General features: G+C 48.1%; 1 protein-coding gene across 2 annotated transcripts in view; it reads left to right on the forward strand.

Annotated features, from left to right (window-relative positions):
- Positions 1 to 11,995: 11,995 nt before the first annotated feature.
- Positions 11,996 to 14,192, forward strand: part of LRRC75A (leucine rich repeat containing 75A) — a 39,117-nt gene continuing 36,920 nt past the window's right edge. For both annotated transcript variants that reach the window (XM_053568628.1, XM_053568629.1), the window contains exon 1: positions 11,996 to 12,411. In XM_053568628.1, coding sequence (XP_053424603.1) covers positions 12,160 to 12,411 — 252 coding nt within the window. In that variant the 5' untranslated portion in view covers positions 11,996 to 12,159. The remainder of the gene's footprint in view (positions 12,412 to 14,192) is intronic.

A 14,192-nucleotide genomic window follows, 5' to 3' on the forward strand; every position in this document is an offset into this window, starting at 1 on the left:
AAATGTCCACCGGTCTCTCAAAAGTCTTATCAATACTCTCAATTAATGTGAATGGTTTAAATTGTCCTCTAAAGAGGCATAGATTGGTGGACTGGATACAAAAACTCAAGCCAGATATCTGCTGCATCCAAGAATCGCGTCTTACATTAAAAGACAGATATAGACTCAAGGTGAAGGGATGGACATCTATATTCCAGGCAAATGGAAAGCAGAAAAAAGCAGGCGTTGCAATCCTGTTCGCAGACGCAACAGGCTTTAAACCAACCAAAATAATTAAGGATAAGGATGGACACTTCATATTTGTTAAAGGTAATACTCAATATGATGAGATCTCAATTATTAATATTTATGCACCCAACCACAATGCACCTCAATTTATAAGAGAAACTCTAACAGACATGAGCAACTCGATTTCCTCCACTTCCATAGTAGTTGGATATTTTTAACACCCCTTTAGCAGTCCTAGCTAGATCCTCCAAAAAGAAGCTAAGCAAAGAATTTTAGATTTAAACTCAACGATTCAACATCTGGACTTAACAGACATCTACAGAACATTTCATCCCAACAAAACTGAATACACATTCTTCTCATCAGCCCACAGAACATACTCCAAAATCGACCACATCCTAGGCAACAAATCTAACCTCAGCAAATTTAAAAAAATAGAAATTATTCCTTGCATCTTCTCAGACCATCATGGAATAAAAGTTGAACTCAATAACAACAGGAACCTGCATACCCATACAAAAACATGGAAGCTAAACAACCTTATGCTGAAGGATAGATGGGTTATAGATGAGATTAAGAAGGAAATCACCATATTTTTGGAACAAAACAACAATCAAGACACGAATTACCAGAACCTCTGGGATACTGCAAAGGCTGTCTTTGCAATTTGAAATTTATAGCACTGCAAGCCTTCCTCAAGAAAATGGAAAGAGAGGAAGTCAATAACTTAATGGAACATCTCAAGCAACTGGAGAAAGAAGAACACTTCAACCCCAAACACAGCAGAAGAAAAGAAATAACCAAAATCAGAGCAGAATTAAATGAAATTGAAAACAAAAGAATTATACAATAGATCAATAAATCCAAAAGTAGGTTTTTTGAAAAGATCAATAAAATAGATAAACTTTTGGCCAACCTAACCAGGAAAAAAAAGAGTAAAATCTCTAATTTCATCAATCAGAAATGGTAATGATGAAATAACAACAGACCCCTCAGAAATTCAAAAAATCCTTAATGAATACTACAAGAAACTCTACTCTCACAAATATGAAAATCTGAAAGAAATCGACCAATACCTAGAAGCACACCACCTACCAAGACTTAGCCAGAACGAAGTGGAAATGTTGAACAGGCCTATATCAAGTTCTGAAATAGCATCAACTATACAAAATCTCCCTAAAAAGAAAAGCCCAGGACCAGATGGCTTTACATCAGAATTCTACCAAAACTTTAAAGAAGAACTAGTACCTATACTACTAAACCTCTTCCAAAATATAGAAGAAGAAGGAATATTACCCAGCACATTCTATGAAGCAAACATCACCTTGATCCCCAAACCAGGGAAAGACCCAACAAGAAAAGAGAATTATAGACCAATATCACTAATGAATATAGATGCTAAAATACTCAATAAGATCCTAACAAACAGAATCCAACAACACATCAAAAAAATTATACACCATGACCAAGTTGGATTTATCCCAGGGTCTCAAGGCTGGTTCAATATACGTAAATCTATAAATGTAATTCAACACATAAACAAACTTAAAAATAAAGACCATATGATTCTTTCAATTGATGCAGAAAAAGCTTTTTATAATATCCAGCATCTCTTCATGATCAGAGCACTTAAGAAAATTGGTATAGAAGGGACATTTCTTTTTTTTCTTTTTTTTTTTTTTTTGGTAGAGACAGAGTCTCACTTTACTGCCCTCGATAGAGTGCTGTGGCATCACATGGCTCACAGCAACCTCCAGCTCTTGGGCTTACGTGATTCTCTTGCCTCAGCCTCCCAAGCAGCTGGGACTACAGGCACCCGCCACAACGCCCGGCTATTTTTTTTGTTGTTGTTGCAGTTTGGCCAGGGCTGGGTTTGAACCCGCCACCCTCAGCATATGGGGCCGGCACCCTACTCACTGAGCCACAGGCGCCGCCCAGAAGGGACATTTCTTAAACTAATAGAGGTCAAAAAAGAAAAAAAAAAAAAAACTAATAGAGGCCATCTACAGCAAACCCACAGCCAATATCGTATTGAATGGAGTTAAATTGAAATCATTTCCACTTAGATCAGGAACCAGGCAAGGTTGCCCATTGTCTCCATTGCTCTTTAACACTGTAATGGAAGTTTCAGTCATTGCAATTAGGGAAGAAAAGGCAATCAAGGGTATCTACGTAGGGTCAGAAGAGATCAAACTTTCACTCTTCGCAGATGATATGATCATATATCTGGAAAACACTAGGGATTCTACTGCAAAACTTTTAGAAGTGATCGAGGAATATAGCAATGTCTCAGGCTACAAAATCAACACCCATAAATCTGTAGCCTTTATATATACCAACAATAACCAAGCCAAACAAACAGTCAAGGACTCTATTCCTTTCACAGTAGTGGCAAAGAAGATGAAATATTTGGGAGTATACCTAACAAAGGACGTGAAAGATCTCTACAAAGAGAACTATGAAACTCTAAGAAAAGAAATAGCCGAAGTTGTTAACAGATGGAAAAACATACTATGCTCATGGCTGGGAAGAATCAACATTGTTAAAATGTCCATACTGCCCAAAGCAATATATAATTTTAATGCAATTCCTATTAAAGCTCCATTGTCATACTTTAAAGATCTTGAAAAAATAATACTTCGTTTTATGTGGAATCAGAAAAAAACCTCGAATAGCCAAAACATTACTGAGCAATAAAAACAAAGCAGGAGGAATCACGCTACCAGACCTGAGACTGTACTATAAATCCATAGTGATCAAAACAGCATGGCACTGGCACAAAAGCAGAGAAGTAGATGTCTGGAACAGAATAGAGAACCAAGAGATGGATCCAGCTACTTACCGTTATTTGATCTTTGACAAGCCAATTAAAAACATTCAGTGGGGAAAAGATTCCCTATTTAACAAATGGTGCTGGGTGAACTGGCTGGCAACCTGTAGAAGATTGAAACTGGACCCACACCTTTCATCATTAACTAAGATAGACTCTCACTGGATAAAAGATTTAAACTTAAGACATGAAACTATAAAAATACTTGAAGGAAAGTACAGGGAAAACTCTTGAAGGAATCGGCCTGGGTGAATATTTTATGAGGACTGCCCAGGCAATTGAAGCAGTATCAAAAATACATTACTGGGACCTGATCAAACTAAAAAGCTTCTGCACAGCCAAGAACATAGTGAGTAAAGCAAGCAGACAGCCCTCAGAATGGGAGAAAATATTTGCAGGTTATACCTCCAATAAAGGTCTAATAACCAGAATCCACAGAGAACTCAAATCTATTAGCAAGAAAAGAACACGTGACCCCATCTCAGGGTGGGCAAGGGACTTAAAGAGAAACTACTCTAAAGAAGACAGATGCAAAATTTACAAACACATGAAAAAAAGCTCATCATCCTTAATCATCAGAGAAATGCAATTCAAAACTACTCTGAGATATCACCTAACCCCAGTAAGAGTAGCCCACATAACAAAATCCCAAAACCAGAGATGTTGGCATGGATGTGGAGAAAAGGGCACACTTCTACACTGCTGGTGGGAATGCACACTAATACATTCCTTCTGGAAGGATGTTTGGAGAATACTTAGAGACCTAAAAATAGACCTGCCATTCGATCCTATAATTCCTTTACTAGGTTTATACCCAGAAGACCAAAAGTCACAATATAACAAAGACATCTGTACCAGAATGTTTATTGCAGCCCAATTCATAATTGCTAAGTCATGGAAGAAGCCCAAGTGCCCATCGACCCACGAATGGACTAGCAAATTGTGGTACATGTATACCATGGAATACTATGCAGCCTTAAAGAAAGATGGAGACTTTACCTCTTTCATGTTTACATGGATAGAGCTGGAACATATTCTTCTTAGCAAAGTATCTCAGGAATGGAAGAAAAAGTATCCAATGTAATCAGCCCTACTATGAAGCTAAATTTTAGCTTTCACATGAAGACTATAACCCAACTATAGCACAAGACTATGGGGAAAGGGCCAAGGAAGGGGAAGGGAGGGGGCGGTTTTAGTGGAGGGAGGGTAATGGGTGGGGCCACATCTATGGTGCATCTTAGAATGGGTACAGGCGATTGCACTAATGTACACAGCTATGATTTAACAATAAAAAAAGGGGGGGGAGAACAGTGCACATAGGATTCAGGGTGCAGGTTATTCAAGTGGAGGGAGGAGGCAGGGCAGTGGGGTGGAAAGACACACTGCGACCCAGTGGCACTTAGTGACAAGGATCTGGTTTGGCTTAGTTTTGTTTTGCCTGGTGAGTTCACGGGCTCCTGTTATATAACAAAATTAACAACTAAATTAAAGCAAGCCATGCATGGAGCAACAAAGAAATAATTAGCCGAGTAGCAGGGAAAGGCGTGAAGTCAGCCCACACACAGCTCTCAGTGGTGCTCGGGGCTGGGTCCCGGAATGTTCCTCCTGGTGCTCTGTTCGCAAGGCAAGAGCTGAGACCTCACGCAGACCTGGACTTGTTCTCCTTCCCTCCTCTCGCCCTCGGAGGCCATTCTGACTGCCTGAGAGTATGCTCTCTGGCAAAGGCCTGAGCAAGGCATCTCGCCTTCTAGGTTAAAAGCTGAGCCAGATGTTTGGAAGGTCACTTAGGTGTTTTGCTTGCATCATCCAATTTTCAGACTTAAATATAGGGGTTTATAGTCATCCCTGGCATCTATGGTCACTTCAGCATTTTACCTGGTTGCCAAAAGGAGGCACCAGGTTGGGAGAAGCTGCCAGGAGAGAATTAGGCTAACCTGGGCACCCTGGAAAGGGGAGTCTTCTTTTAAGGAGAAAATGAACTTTTCGAAGAAAAAATTATTCAACAGTGCATGCTGCTATGGTTTAGATATTTGTCCCCCAAACCTCATGTTGAAATTTGATCCCCTATGTTGAAGGCGGAGCCTAATGGGAGGTGTTTGGGTCATGGGGGTAGATGCCTCATCAATAGATTGATCCCTCTTCCCCCTGGGGAGGAGGTGAATGAATTCCTGCTCTATAGTTCTGGCCAGAGCTGGTTGTCAAAAGCAACTGGGCACCCGCCCTCCCTGCCTTATCTCCTGCCACATGACCTCTGCACTCCAGCTCCCTTTCCCCTCCTCCAGGAGTGGAAGCAGCCTGAGGCCCTCCCCAGATGACCAGTCTTAAACTTTTCCAGACATCAGAATCATGAGCCAAATAAACCTCTTTTTCTTTGTAAATGACCCTTGGTATTTGTACCTTATGGTATTCCTTATGGCTACACAAAACAGACTAAGATACTTGGTAAAGCGCTGCAGGGAAGACTATTCAGGACCAGCGCCCTAGGTGTAGGCACCACTGTGACAGGATAGGAGACAGAGGTTGGGTTCAACTCCAATTACAGCCCAGGCAAGTAGGTATTTATAGCCAAGGAGCAGGGCAAGGGTCAATGGGTAGAAAATTATCAATACTAAAGAGGAAACCTTGGGAGTCAGGGGATTCTAGGCTGTACTGACTAAGCAGGATTCTTGCTAAAGACAGGCCAGGGTGCACAGACAGCTGGGGGTGGTGGAGGCTGAGGCACCTGATCATCTGTCCAGGGCCGGGCATGGCTAGGCTGACCTAGTAGGCCTCTTTCCAAGACCCAGTTTTATAAAGGAGTACACAGCTGGGCCTAGGGGAAGGTTCAGGAGCCTGAGTAAAATGTGGTCAAGCAGAGATTCTTTGTCAGCTAAGAAACAGGGTTCTCTCTGCTGCATGCAAATGTGAGTGTGTGTGCTTCCAACTTCCCCTCAGGGTCAGTACATCTGGAGATGCCCTAAACTCCATAAACAGTTCTGTCTCTTTGGAAATCTTAATGCGATCTCAAGAGAGAAAAGCACTCACATGCCTCCTTCCCACACCACAGCTCTCAAACTGTGGTCCCCGACACTGAGGAGGGCAGAGGGGCTTGGGGAAGGCTTCCTGAGAAGGTGACACCTGAACAAGTTATTGTCAGAACTTATGAGCGGGTATCTATGAAGAAGGTGAAGGAAGCCCTAGAAAGATAATGCCACATGTGCGAAGGCTCAGAGTAAGCCGGACGGTGACGGGCATGCAGGGCTGAGCAGACAGAGCACCTGGGAGACAGCAATGGCGTGTTAAGTAGTTTGTACTGAAAGTGACAGAAATCACTCAAGAAGGGGGGTGGGATCGCCTCCTCTCTTGGAATGATAGCTCCAACTGCTATGTAAAAGACGCATCAGGGGCAGAAAGACTGGAGGTGGGGAGATAAGGTAGAAAGAAGGTTGGAAAAAAAAAAAAAAAAGAAAGAAGTTTGGGATGAGAGATGACAGATCCTCAACCAAGGCAGTGGCTGTAGGTGCAGGAAATGTTTTAAAAGTAGAACCAATGGTATGAAGTAGTATCAGCAACACAGGCTTTAAAGTCAGACAGATCTAACATGAATCTAAGCTCTGCCCTTTACTATCTGTGTTACCTTGGGCCGTCCTTTAACCTCTCTAAGATTCGATTTCTTCACCTGGGAAATCAGGACAATAACAAAGCCTGCCTCAGAGCTGTTGGATGACATGGCATAATATGTGCAAATGGCACAGCCCAAGACGGAGCACACAGGGAACATGCAGCAAATCAGAGCTCCCATCCTAGTATCGTTAACTAGACTTGGTTAACAAGACGCAGGTTAACCAGAGAGCACCCACGAGTCCAGGTTTCTAGCCTGCTGTTATGAACAGAAACCAGAGGCAAAAGTAGGTAGATGGAGCGGTACCCATAGCCCAGAGGTTACAGCGCCGGCCACATACACCCAGCCCAAGCCAGCTAAACAGCAATGACAACCACAACAAAAAATAGTGGGGTGTTGTGGCAAACGCCTATAGTCCCAGCTACTTGGGAGGCTGAGGCAGGAGAATCACTTAACCCAGGAGTGGGAGGTTGCTGTGAGCTATGACGCGCCACGGCACTCTACCAAAGGGCAACAAAGTGAGACTCTGTCTCAAAAAGAAAAAAAAAGTAGGTAGATGGGCCGCAAGGCCTGGAGGAGTGTACATTCACTTGTTGACAATGACGCCCCCGTGCTCAGAAGAGGGTTCCTGTGGGTGCCAACAGTATAAGACCCTGACCACTTTTTACTGGGGCCTCTAATCAGTGCTGTGTTTGCAGTGAGCCACCTCACTGATGAATGAGGTACTGACTCCCACTAGAATGAGGAGCAGCTTGCTAACTGCTTATATAAGCAGTCGATTCCCCCAGCTCAGTGCTCCGCAGTGGTGATGAAGCCAGCTGCATGTGGAGCACCCATCTGGGCCCACCACTCTACCCTGCGGGACTTGGAGGCAAGGGGAACTGACGCAAATATGCTGATGCTCATGCTTCTTGCTGTGCCCTGAGTAATAAAGTCTTATGTTTCTGAGCCTGGAGTCTCACATCTTCTGCCAGCATTCGTAAATTTGTGGATTAATTTATTGGCTTAGTAAGGTTAATTTATTAGCTTATAAGTTGGAAAGAGAAACTTGGAGTTATCAGTGTGTGCAAATAAAGGATGGGGGTAAGAAAAGGATTCCCCAGGGAAACTCAGGAAAGAACCTGAGAACTTCTGGTTAGCCACATGAAGAAGACTGAAATTGGACAAAAATTGACTCTCTCTGGATAAAAGATTTAAGACATGAAACAATAAAAATTCTAGAAGGAAGTGTGGGGAAAACTCTTGACAAAATTGGCCTGAGAAAAGATTTTATGAAGACTCTTTTAGTGATTGCAGCAACACCAAAAATAAATAAATGGGACATGATCAAGCTAAAAAGTTTCTGCACATTGAAGGGTTCCACAACTAAAGCAAACAGACAACCTTCAGAATGGGAGAAGATATTTGCATGTTATAAATCTGACAAAGGGCTGATAACTAGAATCTACAGAGAACTCAAATTAATCAACAAGAAAAGACCAAACAACCCCATTTGTAAGTGGGCATGGGCAAGAGACTTGAACAGAAACTTCTCTGAAGAAGACAGATGAACAGCCAACAAACACATGAAAAAAATACTCACTATCCGCACTCATCAGAGAAATGCAAATCAAAACCACTCTAAGATATCTCCTAACTCCAAAGAGGTTAGCCCACATCACAAAGTCCTAAATCTGCAGATGCAGACCTGGATGTGGAAAGAAGAGAACACTTTTGCACGGCTGGTGGGACTGCAAACTAAGACAGCCTCTATGGAAAGAGGAGAATTCTCAAAAACTGCAAGTCGACCTTCCATTTGATCCCGCAATCCTATTACTAGGTATCTACCCAGAAGAGAAAAAAAAAATCATTTTCCCACAAGGACCTTTGCACTAGAATGTTTATAGCAGCTCAATTCACAATTGCCAAGATGTGGTTAAGTACCCATTAACCCATGAATACATTAACAGACTATGGTATGTGTATACTATGGAGTATGGTTCAGCCATAAGAAAAGATGGAGATTTTACATCTTTTATGTTTATCTGGATGGAGTTGAAACTCATTCTTCTTAGCAAAGTATCACAAAAATGGGAAGGAAAGTGTCCAATGCACTAATAGGAAACCAATATATAAATAACTCCAAGCCCACAGGAAAGAAAAACACAAGTATAGTTTAGCAAGGAGGAGGAAAGGGGGGAGGGCAATTGGTGGGATCTCACCTAATGTGCACAACGTGAGGGTGTCCAGCACGCCCCCTTGGTGAAGGGCTCAACTGTAACTTGAACTTTACCTTAGAAATGAAAATAATATAACCAGGCGGCGCCTGTGGCTCAGTGAGTAGGGCGCTGGCCCCATATGCCGAGGGTGGTGGGTTCAAACCCAGCCCCAGTCAAACTGCAACAAAAAAATAGCTGGGCCTTGTGGCAGGCGCCTGTAGTCCCAGCTGCTCGGGAGGCTGAGGCAAGAGAATCGCGTAAGCCCAAGAGTTAGAGGTTGCCGTGAGCCGTGTGATGCCATGGCACTCTACCGAGGGCGGTACAGTGAGACTCTGTCTCTACAAAAAAACAAAAAAAGAAGAAAATAATATAACCTAAGCATTTGTACACTCATATCAATCTGAAATTTAAAAGAAAAGGACAAACCTAGAGGAAAGTAGTTTTCTACAAGCTGAGGGAGTAGAGTTCCGATCAAAACAGAGTAAGCAACAGAATCAGATACTGCTTAAAAGTCAAGTAAGATGAAGACTGAAAGTGGCCACTGAATTTAGCAACTAGGTCACTGGCAAAAAGCATCTCAGTGATGAGGTGCAGCCAGAAGCCAAGTGGAAGCAGATGAGGAGTGAATGAAGTGAGGAGAGGCAATGAATATAAGGTATTTCTAAAAACTTCAGCTGAAAAGGAAAGGGAGAGTGGGGGCACTGGTGACTAGGGCAGGTGGGTGTAAATGAAACTTTTCTTTCCAAATAGAGTAGAGATTGGACTAGATCATATGCTGAGGAGAACAAGCCAGAAAAGAGAGAAAAGTGGGGGAGGAATTAAGAGCAAGAAAAGGAGGATGGAATCAGGTCTCTAAGGAGAGGGCTGCCATTCGGACCCCACCCAAGTGAGGGACTGGGGGGCCCTCTCCCACTGAGAAGGCATTTGCCCCAACCACACAGCCTCAAGCAGGCCAACTGCTAGCTGGGTGGAGACCAATGTCCCCAGGGAAGGGCCTGGTCAGCACTTTTCCTTGGTAGCCACCTTGCCTGGTGGTCCTGTAAGCTAGAGATGAGAGACACAGAAGTCTTTACCATCCCAGGTTCTCTGGAGATGCCAACAGGTGTGTTTTGCACACAGAGGGTTCTGGTAAGTTTGGAAAGTACTGTCTGAGCTCTGCAAAGCCAGGCTGTAGGAAGGCTAAGTGTTCTGTGCTGGCAGAGAGGGGCATTTGGGAGTGGGGTGTCTAACGGGAAGAGAAAGGCTATGGGGTAGACACCAGGCCTTATCCTCAAGGTACTCAGGGATTACAGAGAAGACATGTATGGGCAGACCCTGTGGTCATGGAGTGGGAAAAGTTCTCCTTGAAGGATGCCTGTACTTCTAGTTCATATATTGACACAGATTCTCAGCTTGACCAACGTTTAGTGGGCCTCCGGAACCTTCTCCTAGGCCCAGCTGTGGACATCCTTGTAACACCCAGTCTTAGCAAAGACCCCTGCTGACTCATTTTAGCCTGAACTCTTCTCCCTGGACAGATGATCGCCCTGGATATCTGCTTGGGTTCCTCATCCTCCACTATGCCCCAGCTGGTGTCTGGGTGGCCTGTCTCCAGGGGGAATCCTGTCAAGTGGGTTCAGCCAGAATCCTCCTTGCCTAGATGTTTCCTCTTATGATTTTCCATCCACTGACCCTCGCCCTGCTCCTTGGCTGTAAGTCCCCACCAGCTCATGTGGTAGGGGGAGTGAGTCCAAACTCTTTTCCACACAGCTGCAGAGTCCCTACACCTGTAGCTGAGGTCCCAAGTGAAGTCTCCTTACTATGCTTTGACAGACGTCACCGAATTATTTTTTCCTTAACAGCGTCTACCTATTTTACTCTCCGAATTCTTGACATTCCCCAACCTGACAGAGGAAGAACCAAGACTCAGCAGCTGGGGACGTGGGTGACACTCAGTGCTGAGCAAGTGGTAGAGCCCAGCTGTCTGCGATTTGGGATCCCCTGGCCCACATGTCCTTACAGCCTCAAGTAGCACCCAGGGCCTGGGTCTGAGACAAGCTGCACAACTGCCACCCCTGCACAAGCCCCATGCTGAGACCAAGTGGCCTGTGGTCTATGACAAGGACTGTCCCCATGTGCCTTAGCCTTCTCTCCGGCAGGGCCCTGGTTGCCTTTCCTGGTTGCCTGTGGTCTATGACAAGGACTGTCCCCATGTGCCTTAGCCTTCTCTCCGGCAGGGCCCTGGTTGCCTTTCCAAGCACCATCAGATATATTCAGGGGTCCTGTCCCTTACAGGCTGGGCCTGTAGGAGTATGGAGCTGGGCCTACTTGCTTTGTTGTGCCAGGACTACCAAGGCCCCTCCTCCAGGGGTGTGAGTGTGAGAACAAGAAAAGACGGGAATTCATATCTTTTCAGTCCCAACGCTTTGACAGCCTTATGGAAGCAGGCGGCCCCCTCCATAAAAGGACAGGCACCCAACACACAAGCCTACACACAATTTCCCGCTTCACGCACCAACCACCACTGGCGCCTGCAAGCAAGCAAACCAGTTCTCACAGGAGTGTGCATCGGATCACCTGACTGCTGGCTAAAAAATACAGGTCCCAGGCCCCACCACCGGGGAGATTCTCATTCAATAGGTCTGGGGCGAGGCCCAGGAGCCTGCATTTTCACCCAGCGCCTCAGATGTTTGGGGCGCCGGCGCTGCGTGGGGCCCACTTTGAGAATCCCGACTCTAGGGCTGGGAGACGCCCCCATCCTATGCACCCAACTTTCCCCATCGCGCCCCCAGTCTCCTCCCTCCGGTCTCACTAGGCAGGCGGTCGCGGAATCATCTTGGGAACCCGGCAGGGACCAAGAGAGAGGGTCCCAGGGGCCTGCCCACCACCCCCGCCGCCGCGCCACGGCCCGGGGAGGCGCGGCGCGGTGGCCGGCAGGGGGCGCGGCGCCCGGGAGGACACACCGAGAGGACGTCCGCGACCCCAGCCGGCGGTCGAGGGCGGGAAGGCGCGGAAGCGCGGGAGCGCGGAGGGCGGGAGGTGCGCGGCGGCGCGGAGCCCGGGCGCCGGGGCGGGAGCCGGGGGCGGGGCGGGCCGGGCCGGGGCGGGGCCGGCGGCGAGCTCCGGGGCGCGCGCCCGGGAGCTGGGAGGGAATAGCGAGGGGAGCGCCCGCGGCCGCCCGCTCCCGCCCCCGTGCCGCCCGCGCGCAACAGTTCCCCCAAAGTTGCAGCTCGGGAGGCGGGCGCGCCCGGGCGGCCGAGGGGCGGGCAGCCGGCCGAGGACGCGGCCCAGCGCCGAGAGTCCCAGCGGGCGGCGGCGGCAGCATGGGCACCCGGCAGACCAAGGGCAGCCTGGCGGAGAGAGCCAGCCCCGGCGCGGCGCCCGGACCCCGCCGCGAACGGCCCGACTTCTGGGCGTCGCTGCTGCTGCGCGCCGGGGACAAGGCGGGGCGAGCGGGCGCCGGCGCGGGGCTGCCCCCCTACCACCGGCGCGTGGGCATGGTCCAGGAGCTGCTGCGGATGGTGCGCCAGGGCCGGCGGGTGGAGGCGGGGACGCTGCTGCAGCACCTGCGCCAGGTGAGCGCGGGGAAGGGGTGTCGGGCGTGCGCCGGCCCTGGAAGCGCCCCGCCCCTTCCCGGGGAGGCCGGGGCGCAGAGGGCCACCGCCCGGGGCCCTCTCCCGGGGGGGATGGAGCCGGTCTGGCAGCAGGTGCCTCAGCGCTCCCCCTCAATTTGGGGCCTCAGGGCAGGGCAGAGGAAGGCTGGCCGAGTGAGGCTGGGTGAGGGGGGACCTGTTGGAATAACGTCCCCGCTTCTCTCCTCAGCAGGCTTAGGAGGAGGCTGGTCTCCAGGATGGTGGGAGGGGATGCAAGGATGCGTGCCCGGTTTGGGCCAGGGCTCTGCACTTCCTTTCTACCCGCTGGCAGTCACTCCCAGCTAAGGGTTCTCAAGGAAGGTGGGGTTATCCGTTGAAACCTGGCCTCCCGAGGAGTCCAAGGGTAACCTTTGGTCCAAGGAGAGCCCAATCCCTAGGTTTGGGGTCACCCGCCTAGGAGGCATCCTGGATTGCAGTTCGGTGAGGAGACTGTTTCACCTCCCCTCACAAACTTTGCCTGGTCCCCAACCAAGAGCCCCTGCGGGAAGCAAGGGAGACAGGGCAGCTGGGTCTGGTTCCCTGTGTGACTGATCACCTGGTCAGCAGGAACACAGGAGGCCGCTAGCCTGTGCCTGCCCCACTGGTTAAGGATCAGGCTCTGCAGATCTGGCCAGTTCCTTCTGCTCTGGGGCTGCCCGGGGGCTGATGTTGTTACCCACCTCTCTGGCTCGTTCTCCTTTCTTGGTTTCTTTTGGGGGAGGGCGTGGTGGGTGCCCTGGATTTTGTAGTATGTGAGAGAGCCAGGAGGGTGCAAAGCTGTCCTCCTGTATTACCAAACAGGTTGTCTTGGCCTGGTTTTGGAGGTAGACCGTCCAGGCCCCATATTCTCGCTAGACTGACCCGATTAGAGGTGGAATGTCAGATTACCTTCCTGAGGTTTTCCCATCACCCATGGGTGATGCACAGGGAAGGGGAAGCAGAGACTGAGAGGACTTCGCACTTCAGCTCCTGCTCTGCTTTCCAAACAGTATCCAGAATGATGCCTGAAGTGTGGCTGGATCCCTAGATGCCTCCTCTGAATTGAATCATCAAGGAAAGATGACATTACGCACTACTTAACTTCAGCGGTGTATATTTCTTTGTCTTTTGAAAATTGGAAACCTTTATAGTAATTCTTTTGCTTTCAAACAGAAATGGATTTTCCAGACCATGGTATCCTATTTGCACATGAGGCACACCAGACAGTAGGAAGGTTTTAGTGGTCACGTGCTGTTCCCTCAGCCCTGGGTTGGGTGCTTTGGGAGGTACAGTGACTGACCAGCCCTTCTCAGAGGGTGAGAGAACAAATTGAAGCTAGATTCTCCAGGGCCAGTTGGAGGCCTGCAGCAGATGGCTGGACCTGAAGTGGCAGATACTTTGGGCTCCCCAGTCCCCCTGGGGCTGAGTATGCTTCCACATCCTGGGGAAAGTGAGCTGCCCTCTTCCTTGCAGGAGAGTAGATAAGGCCCTGCAGCCCCCTGCATAGTCCTTGAGATGGGCACTGCCTCAGATGTATGAGCATGGGGCTTATTGATCGCCTGGAATCCTCCTCAGTTGCAGGACTTGGATGGGCTAATGGGGGCAGGAAGGGGTTATCAGGTGTCTGCCTTTTCTGTGGAAGCAACAGAATAACTTGCCCTAAAGCTGTGTGCTGGTGTTGTGAGGGCTGGGGGACTGGAGAGCGGTCCTGTGTTGCCTGAAATGTACAGATAGGGGCAGGGCCC

This window comes from Nycticebus coucang, chromosome 18, assembly GCF_027406575.1.
Source record: "Nycticebus coucang isolate mNycCou1 chromosome 18, mNycCou1.pri, whole genome shotgun sequence".
NCBI lineage: Eukaryota > Metazoa > Chordata > Mammalia > Primates > Lorisidae > Nycticebus > Nycticebus coucang.